The sequence below is a fragment of the Aotus nancymaae genome, unplaced genomic scaffold (assembly GCF_030222135.1).
Source record: "Aotus nancymaae isolate 86718 unplaced genomic scaffold, 86718_ANA_hifiasm-v0.15.2.pri h1tg000029l, whole genome shotgun sequence".
Lineage (NCBI taxonomy): Eukaryota > Metazoa > Chordata > Mammalia > Primates > Aotidae > Aotus > Aotus nancymaae.
Genome location: NW_026988442.1, coordinates 8,040,488 through 8,060,739, shown reverse-complemented (window position 1 = coordinate 8,060,739; position 20,252 = coordinate 8,040,488). Strand labels below are relative to the sequence as shown.

General features: G+C 55.7%; 1 protein-coding gene across 6 annotated transcripts in view; it reads right to left on the bottom strand.

Annotated features, from left to right (window-relative positions):
• The window catches only part of SIGLEC1 (sialic acid binding Ig like lectin 1), a 25,815-nt gene extending 5,563 nt beyond the window's left edge, over positions 1-20,252 (bottom strand). For 4 of the 6 annotated variants that reach the window (XR_010344512.1, XM_012455362.3, XM_012455364.3 and 1 more), the window contains exons 1-16: positions 14,741-15,131; positions 14,012-14,371; positions 13,412-13,708; positions 11,296-11,562; positions 10,673-10,927; positions 8,725-9,024; positions 7,424-7,681; positions 6,028-6,363; positions 5,320-5,577; positions 4,821-5,123; positions 2,915-3,175; positions 2,475-2,786; positions 1,667-1,918; positions 1,089-1,358; positions 748-999; positions 127-429 (exon numbers count right to left, since the gene is read on the bottom strand). Coding sequence is in view for 5 of the 6 variants with exons in the window: in XM_012455362.3 (XP_012310785.2) it covers positions 127-429; positions 748-999; positions 1,089-1,358; positions 1,667-1,918; positions 2,475-2,786; positions 2,915-3,175; positions 4,821-5,123; positions 5,320-5,577; positions 6,028-6,363; positions 7,424-7,681; positions 8,725-9,024; positions 10,673-10,927; positions 11,296-11,562; positions 13,412-13,708; positions 14,012-14,371; positions 14,741-14,789 (4,333 nt within the window). In the remaining variant the exon portion in view is untranslated. Of the gene's footprint in view, positions 1-126; positions 430-747; positions 1,000-1,088; positions 1,359-1,666; positions 1,919-2,474; positions 2,787-2,914; positions 3,176-4,820; positions 5,124-5,319; positions 5,578-6,027; positions 6,364-7,423; positions 7,682-8,724; positions 9,025-10,672; positions 10,928-11,295; positions 11,563-13,103; positions 13,229-13,411; positions 13,709-14,011; positions 14,372-14,740; positions 15,132-20,112 lie in introns of those variants that run through there. The other 2 variants (XM_012455361.3, XM_064382271.1) reach the window with 2 other exon arrangements.

The window sequence follows — 20,252 nt, the reverse complement described above, 5'->3', positions numbered from 1 at the left end:
TATTAGGCCTCTCAAGGCAGGGCTTTCTCAGGCCAGACAGCTCCCTCTAATGGGAGCTCCAGCCCCTCTCATGGACTTGGCCCCTACAGCGTCGGAGCCCCTCTTCCTCCCCTCCCTCCCGCTTACCTTCCACCCGCAGCCGCCTGGTGGTGCTGACTGAGCCCAGGAAGTTTCGAGCTGTGCAAACATAGGTGTCATCATCACCTGTGGGCACATCTTGCACCTGTAGCCGTAGGGCGTTTCGGGCCACCTGGACATGTCCTGTCCCTAATGCCAAGCTGTGGACCCTGCCGCTCGTGGCCAGCACCTTGCCATCACGAGATAGGGCCAGCTCAGCAGGTGGCTCACTGTCCACGGTGCACTGTATCACAGCCATGGGTCTGGTCCTGGAGTCCGGGAAGGAGGACAGCACGACGTCCCGAGGGGCATCTGTGGGCAGGCAGGGCACAGATAGGGGCCTTGCTTAGGCACCCGCTACTGCCCATTGCCCAGCTGCCTGGGGTTGGCCAGGCTGAAGCCTCTGGACCAATGGCCACTTCCTAGAAGTGACACTTTCCCAGGAGGCCTGTGGGCAGAGTGCCAGGCAGGGCTTGTAGAGCTGAGTCTCTTTCTCCAGCACCTACATTCTCTTTCCCCAACTGCCCATTCCTGGGCCCACTGCAATTCTATGCCCACTCCCACAAGAGCCTAGAAGTGCCCTCCACCACCCTCCTCCTGGGCAGCCCTAGCCAAGGACCCCTTGCTCACAGAGGACTTGCAGGGCAGCAGGACGGGAGCTGCGGGTGCCCTGGGCATCCTGGGCCTGGCAGGAGTAGGCGCCTGCATGAGCCCGCATGGCCACCGGGAATGAAATCGAAGCAGCTGGGCCCTCCTGCAGCCAACGACCATTGTGGTACCAGGCATAGAGGGTGGGTGGGAGGGCAGAAGGGTCCTCACAAGTCACTGTGATGGGGGTACCCTCGGGCACAGTAGCCTCTGGAGCCAGGATCACCCGCACACCTGTACCAAGGAGGCCATGATCAGCTGGGCCCAGCCAGACACCACAGTGGGCTTCCATCTCAGTGGGCTTGGCCTGGGCCCTGCCTTACCCTCTAGCCGCAGCTCCAGGGATGTGTTGGCCTGGCCCAGAGGGCTGCGGGCAGAGCAGCTGTAGAAACCCTCGTCACTGGGCTGTGGCTCCCGCAGCTCCAGGCGCAGGGTGTTGGGGACAGAGGCTGCTGTCGAGGAGGCCAGGAGGTGGCCGGCGTGGCTGAGGGCCAGCTGGGCAGGTGGGCGGCTATCCACAGTGCACAGTACCAGGGCCAGCTGCCCACCACGGCTCTCCAGGAGGTAGGTCAGGCGCAGGTCGCGGGGTGCGTCTGCAGGGCATGAAAGGCTTACACAGAGTCACAGCCTGCAGAAGGCCAGTTTGCAGGTGGCATTCAAACTCAGAAGGTCCCTGGCTCCCCACCCCAATGGCTCCCGACCACCCAATCTGGGGTACTGCTCCTCTGCCCAAACAGGACTCAACCAAGTGCCCCCTACTCTAATGCCCCTTTTCCCGTGCTCCGCTAGCTAGCTAGGTACCTAGTTCCCCACTGGACACTTGTAGGGTTCCGGCCATGCTCAGATCCCTGTGGGTTGCTGACATTCCTGCCAGCCCCACCATGCATCCAACCAGACTCACAGAGGACGTCCAAGGTGATTGGTCTGGAGAGGCGGGGTGCCTGACCAGAAGGACCCACACCACAGCGGTAGGAGGCAGCATCCCTGACCGTGACGTTGGGCAGGAGGATGGACTGGGCACCCAGGCGCTGCTGCCCATCCTGGTACCACGTGTAGGTGAGCTGGGCCGGGCGAGTGGTCCACACAAGGCAGGTCAGGTTCACCAGCTGCCCCTCCTGCACAGCGGCCCCAGGCCACACCTGCACATTCACAGCTGGGGAGAGGGAGGGCACAGGACATCAGCCAGGGTCTTAAGGCTGTGTACAGCAAGCCGTCTGTCTCTGTGTGAGTGAGCTGCCCTTACTGCTGGGGAGCCTCTTGGCCTCTGGGAGCCTCAGGTGGCCCACCTATAAATGAGGCTCAGGGGTCACGCTTGGAACAGCCCACTGGCTCCTGAGTGGTCCCAAGTGGAGTTCCACAGAGCCCTGGAGGGCCCTGAGCCCCTCCCTGACCCTGGTGGGGGGCAAATGGAGAGACCACAGACCTCCCCTCCCCTGCTGCACTTTCCCCTGAAATTCCCTGTTTAGTTTTATCCACTGGGCACACATGTAAATCTGGTGTTTAAAAAAGGTTCTTGTGTGAAACTCAAGTTTGGAGTCCACCACTCTTAGGAAGGGTGGAAATGGGGACTATTCCTATGCTCCCAGGCTTCTAGAGCCCTCTCCCATCTCCTCTCCTCTTTTAAAGGAGATGCACACATACACATGTGCATGCACGCGTGCGTGCGCGCGCGCGTGCACACACACACACGCACACACACACACACTGACCCTGAGCATCAAAGTTGGCAGAGGCCGAGGCCTGGCCTAGGGTGTTGGAGGCCTCACAGGTGTAGACGCCCTCATCCTCCAGCATCGCCTCGTGGATCTCCAGGCGCAGTGTGTTGGGGGCAGCAGCCACCTGCAGCCTGGGAGAGCCGCCTCCAGGTCCCCCCATGCCTTGTAGGGTGGAGGCCACGAGGCGGTCCCCGTGGAGCAGCCGCAGCTGGGCTGGAGGGTCGCTGTTCACACGGCATAGGATGAGGCCCAGCCGCCCAGGGCCTGTGTCCATCAGGGTAGTGAGTGTGACCTGGCGTGGGGCGTCTACACAAGGTGGGGAGTGTCAGCACCTAGCCAGACGGTCCCTCATCCAGGGCTCTGTCATGTGGCAAAGCCCAGGACCAGGGGACGGCATTCCTTCCCCCACACCTGGACGGGATAAAAGTCCTTACAGGACACGTGGAGGCTGACGGGTGCGGCAAGGCTCGTGATGGCTGAGTCTGGGCCCTGAGCTTGGCAATGATAGGCCCCAGCTTGTGTCAAAGTTATGGCTGCAAATCGGAGCGTGGCTGAGGTCGGCTCCTGGAGGGGCTGGCCATCCCGATACCAGTGATATGAGGTTCCCTCTGGGACTCCTGTGGGCACCTGGCAGCTCAGGACCACAGCCTGGCCCTCTTGGAGCTCAGGTGATGGTGACACCTGGACCCAGGCTCCTGCAGAGGAAAACCAAGAGCAGGTGAGGGCTCTCCACCACACCTCCCACAGTCCGGAACTACCTGCATGTCCACCCAGGACTACACACCAGCCCCATGTGTTGGAGCCACAGCCCCCTTCCAGACCACCGCAGGGCCCACTCAGCCCCATGCCCTGGCCCCTCCTGCTCCCCACTCTCCTGCACAGGCTCCATCCTGGCATTTGCCTACCCCCACCTGGTGGGATGGTTTTACTGTATCAGTCATATCTTGCCTACCAGTGCGTAAGCCTTATAGGCACTGGACTTGTGTACTTGTATGACCTGTGACCCCAGTTCCAGGCACTGCGCCTGCATGTGTTAGCTCCTGACAAATGTTGGTTCAACCCATAAAGCACTGAAAAGTGAGCGATTTAGATAATCCCAGGGCCACCATCCTGACCAGGAGCTGGACTCAGCATGGGTGAAGGAGGGCTTGGAAGGGAATCTTAGCAGCTACGTGATCTTGAGCGCCCTTGCCCGGCTGGCCCTGCATCCGGACTCCAGGCCGCAAGAGCACAGGAACCGGGGATCAGGCAAAGGGCAGCTCCTCAGTTGCCCCTGGGTCTGAAGCAGGAGAACCCCAGGGTGCTGGGTGAGATGGAGGGGCAACTGGAATGCTCAGCAAGAGCATAGACCATGCCTGCGACCACAGCTAGCAGGGTCATGTGGCTGGGGAAAAGCTCCTAAAACTCTAACCTTCAATTTCTCCCTGTGAAATGGAGGTGGTAAGAAAAGATACACAGAACTGAGGCTCACAGTAAATGTCCCAAAATTGGTGCTGTTGGTCACTGTGGGAGAAGCAGCACACATTTTTCTTTCACTTTTGCATTATAGATATTATCTTTCCTTTTTCCTGGTTTATTTGTTTAGGGAGTTTTTTTTTTTTTTGAGATGGAGTCTCGCTCTGTCATCCAGGCTAGAGTGAAGTGGTGCAATTTCAGCTCACTGAAACCTCTGCCTCCCAGGTTCAAATGATTCTCCTCCCTCAGCCTCCCGAGTAGCTGGGATTACAGGTGCCCACCACCACACCTGGCTAATGTTTGTATTTTTAGTAGAGTGTTGGCCAGGTTGGTCTTGAACTCCTGACCTAGTGATCTGCTTGCTTTGGCCTCCCAAAGTGCTGGGATTACAGGTGTGAGCCACGTGCCTGGCCTGAGGGAGGATTTTTATAGAGACTACACACACACACACACACACACACACACACACGTATATACATGAAGACTATGAGTATATTATATGTAAGCATATAATGTATATTTGTATGTGTGTATACTCACACATAAACATATATGCATAATATACATATGTATTAGGTTTTGTATGAGAATGTTTACTATGTAACAAAATTATATGATCACAAAATAAATTACATCAGAAAGTGCTCCCACCAAGCAACCTTGTGAATTGCTATTGCCTCCTAGTGGCTGCTGCAGTTATTACAGGTGAAAATATCTAGCTGGAGGCAAAGGGAGGTTTTCTGCTATGCAGGCTGGAAACTGCCCTTACCAGTGCTGAAAAAAGACACATTGCTGCACAAAATTCACAGTATCCAGCCCAAAGTCTGACCAGAGTAGCCCCCAGGGCATCAGAGTCTACCATATCTTCAGAAGACTGACACTCACCTCGGACCTGGAAGAAGACTGAAGTGTTGGCTGATCCAAGAATATTTGTGGCCTCACAGCGGTAGCTGCCAGAGTCCCCAAGGCCCAATTCTCGGACCTCTAACTGCAGGGAGTTGGCCTCAGCCTTAGCCCGGAGCCGGCCTTGGGATGGGAGCTGGGGACCCAGGCTGGTGGTCAGGAGGTGCTCCCCGTGGAAAAGGGCCAGCAGGGCCAGGGGGTGGCTATCCACAGTGCAGACAAACACAGCCATGTGGCCCTGGCCCACGTCTAGGAGGGCTGACAGCTTTGGAGGGTCTGGGGGATCTGCAGGAACAGAGGGAGTTGAGGCCACCCCAGCCCAGCTCACCACATTACAACTGCCACGCTATGTCCCCCACTCCCTGCCACACACACAGCCCAAGCCACGCTCTTTCCTCCCAAATCCCAGCCCAGCCCCTGCTTCTCCCCAGACCACCCCTCCACCCTCCAAGTCCCCAGGCTGCCCTTGCCAGTCACCCACAGAGTACATTCAGGAGCACGGGAGTGGAGAGCTGGGTGCCAGCCTCGGCGAGGATGCGGCAGGTGTAGAGGGCAGCATCGGTCCTGGCCACGGGCAGCAGCGTCATGGTCTCCAGGGGACCCTGGGCCCACAGCACCCCATTTCGGAACCAGGAGAAGTTGGCAGGGCTGCCGGCGGCTTCCCGGCTCACGTTGCAAGTCAAGTTGGCCTCTGTGCCCTCCCGCAGCGTGTGTGACGGTGCAATGACCAGGACAGTGGCTGGAGAGCAGGCAGCACAGGCTCACTGACCAGCCCCGGCCTGGAGGACCCGGAGGTCCAACCACCCAGCCTGGAAGGAACAGGAAGGAGGCCCCCTGGGGTGCCCACAGGCTGGGGGAGAAAAGCAAGCCAGCTCACAGGGAGCCTAGGAGAAGTGGGTCCTGGGGACTGCGGGAGCCCTGGGCAGAGAGGGGTGCAGCACAGGGAAGGAGGACAAGGCAGTCCAACTGTCCTAGCTGGAAGCCCTTCCTCATAGACCAGCTGTGTCACCTGTCCCCGGCCTGAACAGCGAGCACAGAAGGAGCAGCTCTGCCCTTCTTGAATGTGGAGAGCGCAGCGAGGGGCCCCACTGCTGCACAGAGTGGTTTTACCTGATTAGATCCTCCTCGGAGCAGAACCATCCAGAGCTCCAGCCCTGCCCACAAGCCACCCATTCCCTGCCTGACTCACCCTGGCCATTGAAGGTGGCAGAGGCAGAGGCGTTGCCCAGGGCATTGCTGGCCTCACAGAGGTACAAGCCCTCCTCCTCCAGCAAAGGGTTGTGAATCTCCATGCGCAGCAAGTTGGGGGCTTTGCTGACCTTCATTCGTGGGGAACAGCCCCCACAGGTGCTGCAGCCACCCCCTGACGGCAGGGAAGTGGCCACCACGCGGTCCTTGTGGAGCAGCTGCAGCTGGGCTGGGGGATCGCTGTCCACACGGCACAAAAGGAGGCCTCGCCGTCCAGCCCCGGCTCCAGCGGCATCGAGGTCCAGCCTGGTGGTGAATATTGGTTGGCGAGGGGGGTCTGCAGGGAGGAAGAACAGGGACACTCATCCCATGGTCGCTGCCAGGCCCCACAAGCCTGGCTAGGCTCCCAGAATACACTGGACAAAGGTGGGTCCCGAGGGCTGCCCCAAACAGCTGTGCAGATTGTGCACTGCACAAGAGCAGCCAGACCAGAGTGGGTGGAACTCAGCTCATGCTCCTCAAGCTAGGCTGTGCCCTGATGCTGAGTCTTCCCAGAGGAAGGAGCACCATCTTCTAGTGCAGACAGAGGTGCCGTATGGGCTGGCTGCCACCTTGCAAGAGTCCCATCTGCTGCTGAGCAGGGTGCCCACCTAGCAATCCCTTGGGGTCATGCTCTCTTCCCGCCCTGCACCCAATCCCTGACCACGGAGCCTCTCCTCAAGATCTGCCCTGCATCTTATCTCTGATCTCCAAGCCAGCTCCCTTGATATTAGCTAATGCATAGAATGGCCTCTTCCTAAAGGCTTCTGGAGACAGGTGGCCGAAAGAGAGGCACCAGGCAAGGCCCCCAGGTGATTTCACGCAGACACCAGAAAAGCTTGCAGAGGCGGCTGCCCTCTGACAGTCCCAGGACATGGCTCCAGCACACACGTGTCAGAGGAAGCCTCTGGAATCAGGCCCTTGATCTCATAGGAGCCGCCCCGCTTGGTGGATGCAGAGGGGCCATCTGTCCCTGTGCTGCGGAGCTCTGCCTTGGTGTCTATGGGAGCCCAGCGCAGCCTGTGGGGCAGGTGCACAAACAGAAGAGTGTAATGTCCGGGGCTCACCCATGAGGACAAAGCACGGACATGGTGCCCATGCTGGGTTTGAGGCTGGGGTAGAGGAGCCCACAGGGCTGGGATTGGAGGGTAAAGATGTGGGAAGGTAGAGAAGGCCCTAGCCTCATTCCCTAAACTTCAGCCCCAGGGGGAGAGGCCCATCACGGCCAGGCCTATGACCCAGACCTCCTGATACAGACCCTGGGGCAGGGCAGGGCAGGGTTAGGGAGGAGGTGGGGTGGAGGGGCCTGGAGGCTGGTGAGTCCTGGCATGAGGCTGCAGCTGGCGGTGGCTGCTCACAGAGCACAGTGAGGACGGCTGGCGAGGAGGGGCCGCTGGTACTGTGGCCGTCCTGGGCCTGGCAGTGGTATGAGCCGGCGTCAGTGCTGGAGGCCGCAGGGAGCAGGAGGCTGCTGCTGGGGCCTTCGTGAAGCAGGGCTCCGTTCAGGTACCAGGAGAAGCGGGCATCAGGCGTGGGGCGCAGGCCGCTTCTGCAGCTCAGTGTCACTGCCTGTCCTTCCATCACCTCTGCTGCCGGGCTGATGAGGAGGCGGGCGGCTGCGGGGAGAGGGAGAGGCTGGGAGGGGTCCCGCCTCCCGACCCTCCATGCTGCCCTATGCAGAAAGCCCTCAGGGTTCTCCTCTCCCTGCACTACTGTAGGTAGCTCCAGGCTTTGTGGTGGGTCAGGAGGGTTTGCCTTTGAATGCAAAGTCAGATCTATAGGTGGGAGCTGGCTGCAGCCTGGTTAAGGATTCAGAGACTCTCAGATGTAATGGTTTCAAAAAAGAAAGAAAAAAAGGATCCAGAGCCAGAGCCCAGGCTTATGTCCAGCACCTGGCTTGTGGGGGCATGGTAGCTCAAGCCTGTAATCTCAGCACTGTGGGAGACTGAGTCAGAAGCATCGTTTGAGGCCAGGAGTTCCAGACCAGCCTGGGCAACACAGTGAGACTCCATCTCAAACAATTTTTTTTTTTTGGGAGACCAAGTCTCGCTCTCTTACTCAGGCTGGAGTGCGGTGGCACGATCCCGGCTCACTGCAACCTCTGCCTCCCAGGTTCGAGCGATTCTCCTGCCTCAGACTCCTGAGTAGTTGGGATTACAGACATGTGCCACCATGCCCAGCTAATTTTGTATATTTAGTAAAGACGGGGTTTTACCATGTTAGCCAGTCTGATCTCGAACTCCCCACCTCTGGTGATCCATCTGCCTCGGCCTCCCAAAATGCTGGGATTACAGGCGTGAGCCACTGCACCCAGCCGAAAGATCCTACTTAACTATTTGTCTTCCCACATCTGACTGCTAGCACAGAACCTGCCCCCAAAGTTTCATAAATAAAAAATAATGAACACTTCTGAGGGACTCTCTAAGTTTAGAATCAGGGTATCTGCAAAAGGAATGATGTGACCTGCCGTGTTTCCCTTTTCGCCTTGACTTTCAGGAAGCTCTGAAGTTGAGTGACTGCATAGCCCCAGTCTTTTATGTTACCTAGGCAGCTAGCTCAGCCCTGCCGTCGAGTCCACTAGACTTCTAGAAGGAAGGGGCTGGAGTAGGCTCCTCCTCAGGCTCCCTCCACTCTCCCTGGCTGCCGGCGCCTGTCTTACCATTGGCGTGGAAGTCCAGGGTGGAGGTTGCATTTCCAAGGGAGTTGGTGGCTGAGCACTTGTATTCCCCACTGTCAGCTTCTTCCAGGTCTCGGATCTCCAGGCGCAGGGAGTTGGGACCAGAGGTGCTGCTGAAGCGTGGGCTGTGATCGCCATCCCCAGAGGTGGAGGCCAAGATATGACCCCTATGTGACAGCACCAGTGTGGACAGGGGCTCACTGACCACGGAGCAGTGAAGGATGCCCATAAGCCCCGCCTGGGTCTCCAGGAAGGCTGTTAGGACCGGGATGAGAGGTGGGTCTGTGTGGAGACGAGAGGCAGGCCTGTCACCCTCTGACAGGGGCACTCCCTGGATACCCTGATACAGCCCATGACCTCTGCACCTCTTTGACCCACCATGCCCTGGGAGAAGGGGGCGATCCCAAAGTGCCTGAGCGCCTGCTGAATATGCTTTTGTCCTTGGGCTGGGCACATCACTCTGTTGTCCCAGTCAGTGCTCGAGGCCACCTGCAAATGGGGATAGGAGCCCCACTTCGAAGATGAGAAAACTGACCGGACAGCACCTCAGCCAGGTGACCAAACTGAGCATCATCAGCAGTGGGACAGGCTGACACCGAGTGCCTCCTGACAGGGCATAGCAGCACGTCCTCGGCCTTCCCACCCAGAGGGCATGGTCCCAGACCATTCGAGTCAGGCAAATGCCGATTGAGGGACCTCCACAGAACAGCAGGCCTGAACGCTGCAAGTTTCAATGTCAAGAATGACAAGGAAAGACTGAGGAACGGTCCCAGACTAACGGAGAATGAAGAGATGCGACGACCCAATGCAATGTGTGATCTGGGATTGGATTCTGGACCAGAAAAAGGATGGTTACAAAAGACAGTATTAAGTACATTATAGAAGACTATTATCTAAGCTATAATCTATATTCACATTTTACCAATCTAATCCCAGCACTTTGGGAGGCCGAGGCAGGCAGATCACCTGAAGTCAGGAGTTTGAGACCAGCCCGGCCAACACGGTGAAACCCTGTTTCTACAAAAGCACAAAAATTAGCCAGGCATGATGGCAGGTTCCTGTAATCCCAGCTACTCGAGAGGCTGAGGCAGGAGAATTGCTTGAGCCTGCGAGGCAGAGGTTGCAGTGAGCTGAGATCATGCCATTGCACTCCCTCCTGGGTGACAGAACAAGACTGTCTCAAAAAAAAAACAAAAAAAACAGTCTTCTATCAATGCTAAATTTCCTGATCAGATCGTTGCATCGTGGTTACATAAGAGAATGATATTAGGAATTTAGGGGTAAAACAGGCTGGGCATGGTGGCTCATGCCTGTAATCCCAGCACTTTGGGAGGCCGAGGCAGGTGAATCACAAGGTCAGGAGTTTGAGACCAGCCTGGCCAACATGGTGAAACCCCATCTCTACAAAAAAAAAAAAAAAAAAAGGAAATTAGGGGTAAAGAGGCCTCATGGTTTGTAACGTCAGGAATATAAATATATAAATGAATATACAGATAGATAACATATTCACATCTATATACAGAGAGTGTGCATATATATATGTGCACATGTCCACATAGAGCGGATGTGCATACACACAAGTGCATACACGTGCATATGTATATATGGAAGTCTATATCCTTACATTTATATGTATGTACGTACATGGATGTGCGTGTGTGTGTCTGTGTAGAAAGCAAGACAGATAAAGCAAATGTGCCAAAATGTTAATACATGGGAAGCCTAGGTTAAAGGTATATAATCATTCTTTGTCTTTCTCTTGCTCATAAGTTTAAACTTCCAAAATAAAAAGTTTTTATAAAATAGGAGGGAACTAGGGAGGTCAAAGCCTTGCCCAGGTGTGCAGAGCTGGGACCTGAGCTCAAGGCCACCTCCAGGTAAGTGGCCCTGCTCTGACCGTGTCCAGTGCCACCTCACCCTGGCCACTTACGGTTGACTATCACGCTGACAGCACCTGAACGCTCGCTGCCTTGGGCGTTCTGCACCTCGCAGAAGTAGAAGCCGGTATCAGCCCTGGTGGCCGAGTGCAGCCGGAGGGTAGGGGAGTGGGCATCCTCCAGCGGGACGTGGTTCTTGTACCAGCTGTAGCGGAGATCGCTGGGTGCCTCGTTGGGTGTACTGCAGCTTAGTGTCACTGTCTGGTTCTCTAGGATGGGACCTGCTGGGCTCACCTGGACCTCAGCCACTGCAAGGGCAGCACAGGAGGTGCTGGGGGGTCCCAGCTGACTTCCAGCCCCAGCTCCTCACAGTCCCTGGGTCTCAACCAATCAGCTTCAATCTCTGCACATCCTCCGCCACCCACCGCTGCAGTGGAGCCTCTGGGAGTGCCCTGCCTCTCTCTGTCCTGCTCGCCAGGATCCCCCGGCACCCTACCCTTTGTGGGGGTATCATCACCTGTCTCATGGTAAGACAGGGCTGGAACTCCACACCTGCATCCAGGAAGCACTGAGTTATGCCGGCTGCTGGCTCCGCCCTTCCCTGTCTCCCCTCTGCCCCTGAGGCCTGAGCCCCTCCCTATTCTCTGGCCAATACGAAATCTTCCCAAGGACTCACTGAAGATGTGGAGGCTGATGGGGGGTGAGACCGAAGAGCCCACGCCATTCCCAGCTTGGCAGGTGTAGACACCAGCGTCGCTCCAGGCTGCCTGGGACAGCTGCAGCACACCAGTCTTGCTCTGGAGGAGCACCCCATCCTTGAGCCAGGTAATGGAGCTGACTGCAGGGTAGCTGCTGTTCACCTGGCAGGTGAGTGTGACCAGCTCACCTGGAAGGATATTCCTCCCTGAGGGGCTGAGGAGGATCTTCACACCCTTGGGGGCATCTGCAAGGCACAGTGGAGGGCATTGGGTAAGGTGTCAGGGAGGGCAGGGGATGGCATACTTCTTGATCCCTTTTCAAGGCTTCGCCCTAAGGAAGTTTGCCCAGATAAAACAGCAGTCCCCTTCTATCTCCACTCAGAGCACGTGGGGTCTGCCCATGTCCGTCCCTTTCCCACCACCCCCTGCGCCTGATGCATTCCTTGTCCACTGAGAGCTGATCACGGGACGCTTGGTCCGGTGTCCAGCCTACTCCACCAGCTGTGGTTTTCTGCTTCCCAATGCTGTCCATTGCCCCTGCTGTATTTGGGGTGAGCTCCACACACTGGGCCATGGGTACCCCACTGCTCGCTTTAGTGGCCTGCTGGAAGCTATTAGTAAGGGACCAACCACCTAGTGGGAGGGGGCCAAAGGCAGCGTCAAACTAGTTCTGAAAATAGTTACCCAGTTTGTAAGGAAGAGGCCAACAATACAAAGAAACTACATTTCCTTAAATCTTGTTCCAAAGCCTCTCTCTGTGTATTCAAGTGTTTCATTCTTATTTTTTTAGAAACAGCATCTGGCTCAGTCACCCAGGCTGCAGTGCAGAGGCACAGTCATAGCTCACTACAACCTGAAACTCCTGGGCTCAAGCCATCCTCCTGTCTCAGCCTCCCAAGGAGCTAGGACTACAGGTGTAAGTCACCACATCCGGCTAGTTTTTGTTTTTTAATTTTTTGTAGAGACAGGGTCTCACTATGTTGCCCAGGCTGGTCTCGAACTCCTGACCTCAAGCAATTCTTGGCCTCCCAAAGCACTGGGGTTACAGGCATGAGCCACTGCATCCAGCCTCAAGTGTTTAATATGTGCCAGGCTCTCTTCTAAATACCTTACCTCTCCTTTATTTGTTTTTCTTTGTTTGTTTGCTTCCTTTTTTTGAGACGTAGTCTCACTCTGTCACCCAGGCTGGAGTGCAGTGGCACAATCGCAGCTCACTGCAACTCCATCTCCTGGGTTCAAGCAACATTTGTGCCTCAGCTTCCCCGGTAACTGGGATTACAGGCCTGTGCCACCACACCCAGGTAATTTTTGTATTTTTAGTAGAGATGGGTTTTACCATGTTGGCCAAGCTGGTTTCAAACCCCTGGCCTCAAGTGATCCATCCGCCTCAGCCTCCCAAAATGATGGGATGACAGGCGTGAGCCACCGTGCCCGGCCCATCCCCTTTAATTTTCATCATAAATCAACGAGACAAGAACAATCTGTTGTTATCTTCACCACAGACATGAAAAAAAACAGAGGCTCTGGGAGACAAGGAACTTGCCAGAAGTTTTCACATCTGGTGGGTGGTGGAGCCAGCAACCAGATGCCTGTGAGCAGCGTTTGTTCTAGAACAGGCTGCCCTGTTTGAGATGGAAAATGCATAACCAATGGAAACCCGGGCTTTCTCCCCACTGACGCATAGCTGTGCCTGGGTGACAGCCTGATCACCATAGTCATGAGCAGTCCTAAGGTGGGAAAGAGATAAACCCCACCGCCCCAGCATCCTTCAGCGAGGGGGACATACCAGGACACCTGCTGGCAACCCTGAGGCTGCAGGGGAGTGCCTGTTCCCCAACCCTTTGCGTCTCCCTTTCTCTGCCCAGCCTGGCCTCAAGGACAAGTCCCTTCGAAGCAGTAGGAGGTGGAAGGGAAGCACTGAACGAAGCTCTTGGGACTCAGGAGTCTCTCCACTGCCCTACCCTGGAGGTCCAGGGGCAGCCTGGCTCTGCGTCAGGAGCAAGGGCTCTGTTTCTGTGGGCTGGAGAGGGGCTGGTTTCCATCAGGGAGCCACAGATGTGCTCAGTCACAAGGCTGTGTCCCCAGTCAACTCACACTTCACTTGGAGGTGAATCTTGGCCTGAGCGCTGTGACTGGCCACTGAGAGCTGGCAGTGCAGGACTCGGCCATGGTCCTGCCAGGACACAGCCATGTGGAGGGTCTCCAGGCGGCTGACGCCGGTGGGCTCAGACTTATGGCTGCTGGAGGTGACAGAGCGAGCAGGGTCCTGGCCTTGCCACTGCAGGCTGACTTGCTGCTGCAGGCACATGTAGGGGGTGGAGCAGTTCAAGTCCACCTCTGTGCCCTCAAGAAGCTCAGCCGGGGAGGCGATGGTGGGTGCCCTGGGTTCCTCTGCGGGCAGAGACAGCAGTGTTCACGACCCTTTTCACCACCCCTCAGACCCCTTGCCCTGGAAACCCCAGTTGAGGGGAGCCCTGGGGAGGGGCATTTAGGGGAAGGAAAGGCTGCTTTCTACTCCCAGGCCCACTCGAGTGAATACCAGGGAGAACCAGGCCTGGGCTTAGGCCGGGGCTGGAATGGAAGCTGAGACTGGCTGGGGTTCGAGTCAGGACAAGGGTTGGGGCTGAGAGCCTAAGCGTCCAGAAGCAGCTTGGGAATCCCTCCCGGGCGTAGCCAGGCCATCCCCCTTATCACCTGTCACTGTGACCGAGGTGCCTTTCACATCTGACCAGCGGTTGCCTTCGCTGATCTCGAAGCGGAAGTTGTAGGAGCCGGAGTCCTCGGGCCGCAGGTCCTTCAGCAGCAGGTTGCACACCCTGTGCTCGGGGTGCCCCACGAACTCGGCGCGGCCACGGAACTGGGCCTCCACCCGCGTGGGGTCTGCCGAGTGGCTCACCACCCACTGCCGGCCCGAGTAGTCATAGTACCAGATGGTCGTGATGCCGTCAGGCACCGCCACGTCGGCAGGGAAGCTGAAGATGCAGGGGATGAGCAGGCAAGACCCCTTCACGCCCTGCACGTTCTGGGGGCTGGAGACGCCCCATGAGGCCCGGCCTGGCGGAAGAATGGCAGGGGGACAGAGACGGGGTTGATACCGGCCTCAGGGTGCCACAGAGCCCTGCAATCCCCCCAGGGAAGGTGCTCAGATGGGCTCCTAGACTCTGCCCTGCCCCAAGAAATGCATGCTTAGAGCCACGCTTCTCAGTGCCCCGGGGATAGTCCACTGCCCGAGGCCGCTCAGAGGTTTGGGAGGGTGGCTCCAAGACAGATGGCAGCTCCCTGCCCAGCTCCCGGCCACTGCCCCCAGGGCCCTCCCCTGACCTCAGCAACCAAGTCTGTGACCCAGGCATTGTCCAACCTGCCAAGGGCTGGACATCTGCAGGCTGGGCCCTGGAAGACAGGCAGTAGGCCCGCAAAGCTCACCTGGGGAGAAGAACGAGGCCAGGAGGAGAAGTTCCGGCAGGAAGCCCATGGCAGGTTCTTGTGCTGCTCCTGTTGCCTAAGAGAGTGGCACACACCACACTGCTGGGCACACAGGGGCCTCCAGGGACACCTCTGGGCACTTTAGCCCCAGCACCTGCTGGGAGTCCAAGCCTGCGTCCCCACCTCCTCTGCTGGCCAACCCAACAAGAGGGCAGGGCTCTTAAGGACCTCTGGGTCAGCCAGCAGGAGACAGTCAGGAGGCCACGTTCCCAGCTCCGGCTGTGCCTAGGAGTGCCCTCACTTGGTGGCCTGCCCCAGAAAAGCCCGTGCATCCCTTGGCCCTATCCCAAGTTCTGCTTTCCCAGCCCCTCAAGGATCTAGGGCAGATGAACAGCTGCTTCTTCCTCTTCCCCACTTCCCTGCCCCCTCCCCACCACCCAAACCCACAAGAACTGGAGCCCAGAGACGCCCAGTGACTCACTCCAAGATACCCAGCTAGAATGATGGTTTCTTCCTGAAGCTCGTCTCTCACCACCTGCCTTACCAGCTATAGGCCTTTCTTTTATTTATTTGTTTGTTTGTTTTGAGACAGAGTCTTGCTCTGTTGCCCAGGCTGGAGTGCAGTGGTGTGATCTTGGCTCACTGCAACTTCTGCCTCCCTAGTTCAAGCGATTCTCCTGCCTCGGCCTCCTGAGTAGCTGGGATTACAGGCTCATGCCACCATACCTGGCTAAATTTTGTATTTTTAGTAGAGATGGGTTTTCAACATGTTGCCCAGGCTGGTCTCGAGCTCCTGACTTCATGATCCACCCACCTCGGCCTCCCATAGTGTTGGAATTACAGGTATGAGCCACCGTGTCCAGCTAGTGCTGCCTTTAACAGTCACTCCCCTGCTCACAAACCTTCTGTGGCTCCCCATTGCCTGTGAGATGTGAAAGGTTCTCATTTCCTGCCCCAGCTCCATTCCCATTTCCTGCTCCCCACAAACCCACTCTGGGGCCAGTTCTGTCTGCTCACAGGCTCCCTAGCTGCCTATTTCTGCCTCAAATAATCTTTGCCTATTGAAACGTTATTCAACCTTCAAGGTGAAGCATGAATTTGGCTTCCAGCTGGTACTTCCCCTTTGAGGTTCCCGTAGCCACCCCAGCACTATCTCTGTCCTTGCCTTGTTTTTACAGCTTGTGAGAGCCCATTTCTCAGGACCCAGCACTGAAGATAGCAGTGCAGAGCCCATCAGGCATTCAGCAAACCCCTTAGTGACTAAGAGAGGGCTGAGGTCTTTAGGGGTTCAGAGTTGAGGTTCAGAGTTGGGGTGGGGAGGTGGCTGGGCAAGTCTAGTTTTGACAGGTGGCATGAGAGTCCTGTGGAACACATACCCCACAAACATGAGTTCAATGCCTGTGTGTACCATATCCAAATAGGCCAGCCCTCAACCATGGAGTGCCCCAGTCAGGAGTGTCTAAGGGGTACCACAGACCTGAGTCCAAAAGGAAGAGATGCCAGAAACACATACAACTAAAATTATAAAACTCTTAGAAGGCAACACAGGTGAAAGTCTCTATGACCTTGGACTAGGTAATGCTTTCTTAAGTATGAAATTAACAGTGCAGGAAAAAAATAGGTAAGTTTGACTTCATCAAAATTTAAAACTTGGCCAGACACAGTGGCTCACGCCTGTGAACTCAACACTTTGAGAGGCTGAGGCAGGAGGATCCCTTTAGCCCAGGAGTTTGAGACCAGCCTGGACAACACTGCAAGACTCTGTCTCTACGAAAAATTTAAAAATTAGCCGGGCATGGTGGCACAGACCTGTGGTTCAAGCTACCCTGGAGGCTGAAGTGGAAAGATTGCTTGAGCTCAGGGGTGGGGGTCGAGGCTGCAGTGAGCCGTGATCACACAACTGCACTCTAGCCTGGGCGACAGAGTGAGACCCTGTCCCAAAAAAGCAAACAACAATGTATATGTATCAAAGGACACTATCTAGAGAGTGAATAAAAGGACGACCCACAGAATGGGAGAAAATATTTGTAAATCATTTAGCTGATAAGGGATTAATATCCAGAATAGATAAAGAATTCCGATTGACAACAACAAGAAAAAAACAAGAAACCCGACTCCAAAAATAGGCAAAACACTTGAGTAAACATTTCTCCAAAGAAGATATACAACTGGCTAATAAGGACATGAAAAGATGCTCAGCATCACTAGGCATTAGGAAATGCAAATCAAAACCGCGGCGAGATACCACTTCACATCCATCAAATGGCTATTCACAAACAAACAAAGCAACACAGAAAACAATACACGTTGGTGAGGATGTGGAGGAATTGAAATTCTTGTGTATTGCTGGTGGGAATATAAAATGGTTCAGTCACTGTGGAAAACAATTTGGCCATTCCTCAAAAAGTCAACATAGAATTACTTTATGATCCAGCAATTCCACTCCTTGGTATATACCCAAGAGGAAAGTACTCTAACAGAGTACACCAATGTTCACGGCAGCGCTATTGCACTAAAAGGTGGAAACGGGTCGAGTGTCCATCAATGAATGGACGTGGATAAACAAAATGTGGTATGTACACACAATTGGCCATAGAAGGAATGGATTCTAACACACGTGAACCTTGAAAACATGATCAGTGAAATCAGCCAGACACAAAACGGCAAATATCGTAGGATTCCAATTACATGAAATATCTAGACTAGGCACATCCATAGAGAAAGAAAGTAGAATAGAGATGACCAGGGGCTGGGGGGAGGGGAAGTTAATGTTTAATGTTGCTGAGTCTCTGTTTCAGATCATGAAAAAGTTCTGGAAATAGACAGTGGTGATGGTTACACAATATTGCAAATGTACTTAATGCCATGGGTTGTACACGTAAAGAAGTTAAAACAGTAAATTTTATATTATATATATTTCACCACATACACACCCATGTCACCAACTTTGCAGTCCTCCCGGTCCTAAATGCTGACTTGGCCAAGTGAACAGGAGGCCAGAAGTGGGGACAGGAAACTCATGACCGCCCAGCCCCCAGCCCATCTGCCTCAGGGGCTGGGCTCAGCAGATCCCGATCACTACCAAGGACCACACCTGGGAAGCGGCTGAGCCAAGGCCCAGGGCCGGCCAGGCTGACCGGGTGGGACTTAGCCCCGTGCAGAAAGCAGAAGGGGCGCCCCGGCAGGGAGCACAGCACAGGGCTGGATGGGCACAGGAAGGACACTGCTCCCCAGGGGACCTAGCCCTCTTTCAGGGCTGCTGGAGCAGACCAGTCTGGTCATTTGTGGACACCCAAGGGCTCGCCTCCAGTTCTCTGGGAAGTCTTAGGCTTCCTCCTCTTCCAGGAAGATGCACCCACAACCTCCACACCAGGTTCTTGGCCACTGGAAAATGGTGTAGGTGGGGCCCTGGGACCCGGACACCTCACAGTGAAGAAAAGCAGCCTGCTGGGCACACTGGGGGTCAGATGTGTCCCTGGCCACAGGGGATGTCAGGGTCAGCTCCGCTATGGCCAGGACAGCTATCTTGTCCCAGATCCCCTGTTCTTTCCATTTGGGGTCCCAAAAAGGGCAATCGTGAACCCGATGGAAGAATGGTGGGGTTCTGGATACACTGATCCCAGAACAGGGCACGGGGTAGGACCCTTTCCAGGACCAATCCAATCACATTATGCAGAGGCCACCTATGTTTAGCCCAGCCCTAACCCCTAAGGGGTCAGCCCCGCCAGAGTCCCCCCTGTTGGCTCAGCCTGTTCTACCACAAAAACCAGTGTCTGCCCAGATAACTGTTCTGGAAAGAGAAAGAGCAGGGACAGCTCCAGAAAGAAGACCTGTCCCTGTTTGAAAGCCTGGTGTTAGGCTGGGTGCAGTGGCTCACTCCTGTAATCCCAGCATTTTGGGAGGCCGAAGTGGGCGGATCACTGAGGTCAGGAGTTCAAGACCAGCCTGACCAACATAGTGAAACCTTATCTCTACTAAAAACACAAAAATTAGCCAGGCATGGTGGTGGCTAGGGATGGCTAGGTGCCACCTAGCCAGGCTAGGTGGCAAGAGGGATTGCAGGTCCCAGGGTAGGGAGCGGTGTACCAGGAATAGGGAGCAGCTCCGCAGCCCGGAACCATCCCTCCGTTGGGCAGTGACTCTTTTGGACATTCTTGTCCCTCAGAGAGGAATTTCCTGAGGTTCATCCTTGGGTCTCCAAGTCCTGGGTACTCTGAAGACAGGATTTTAAATCCCCACTCTTAGAATTGGTATGTGTTGCATCAGGGTGGCTTGGTGTACCTGGTATACCATGGGCACTCACATTTGCTGCCTATTTGAGACCAAGTGCCTCAGGAGGACTTGGAGGGTGGGCTGGGGCCCCAAGTCCCTGACCTCCGATCCCAGAGGCCAAGTTCAACTGGGGAAGAACGGGCAGAGGCAGTTTCCCTGTAGACAAAAGGGCCCTGGCACAGTTTCTGTTTCCTGACACCAAGGCTTCTCCCCAACTTCCCCATTGGGCTGGAGAAGGAAGGACACAGGGTGGCATGGCCAGCTGGAGCATGCTGGCCCACAGATAGGGAGTCAGGGTATAAACGGGCAATTTCTGGAGCAGATTACAGTCAAAATAGTGGAAATCCCCAATCATAGGCCAAATTTTTAATTCTCAGAGCCATAGAATCCATAACTAATGTCTATTGGCTTTGCCATGGGCAGTAGAAATTTCACACTTCATTCCTTAATCTGGCTCTAAAAGTTCCTGGCTGGAGCAGCCACTCCCCGAACAGTGCTGGACAGCACCAGAAGCCCTCCTGTAAACGGACCAAGTGGCGATGGATGAAGTGGAACGGGGCTGGGGTTAGAGTAAAGAGAAATATCACTGGGCTGGGCTGGGGCTGGGGTCAGGGCGATGGTTAGGTTGGAATTCTGGAAGCAAATTAAGGCTGGGATTGGAGTGGACCTTGAGGTTGAGTGACGGGTGAGGGTAAGGGTGAAGGTAGGAGTCGGTGCAGGTGATGGTTAAGATACGGTCGAGGCTGGGTTGAGATAAAGGTAATAGAGTTGGAGCTGCAGTTTGGTTGGTTGGGATTGGATGAAGTGAGTAAATGGTTGGGGTTGGGGAGCAGTGAGGTGAGGGTGAGGTAAGGGTGGAAGAGGGGCTGGAGTGGGGGCTGAGGCAGGGTCAGAGCAGGACGGTGCTCAGGACTGGTATTGGGATGCAGGTTGGAAGGATGTGGGGTAGTGGAAGGGTTGAGTCCAGCTTTGATTGGTGCCTTGGACTTGGACTGGTTTGGGGTCCAGCACTCACACCTAGATGCACTCCCTCCACCCCCGCCCGCAGCCCGCTCAGCCAGCTTCAGCCCAGCCCCTCTCCTAATGCTCCAGGGGAGTACCTGCTCCACAGGAGGAAGTGGCTGCGGAGGTGCTGGACCTGCGAGAGGAGAACAGGAAGGACAGCCAGGAGCTCCCAGTGCAGCTGGCTCCCCAGGGCTTGCCAGCTCTAGAGAGAAGGATCCCGTCTCGGGGGCTGCTT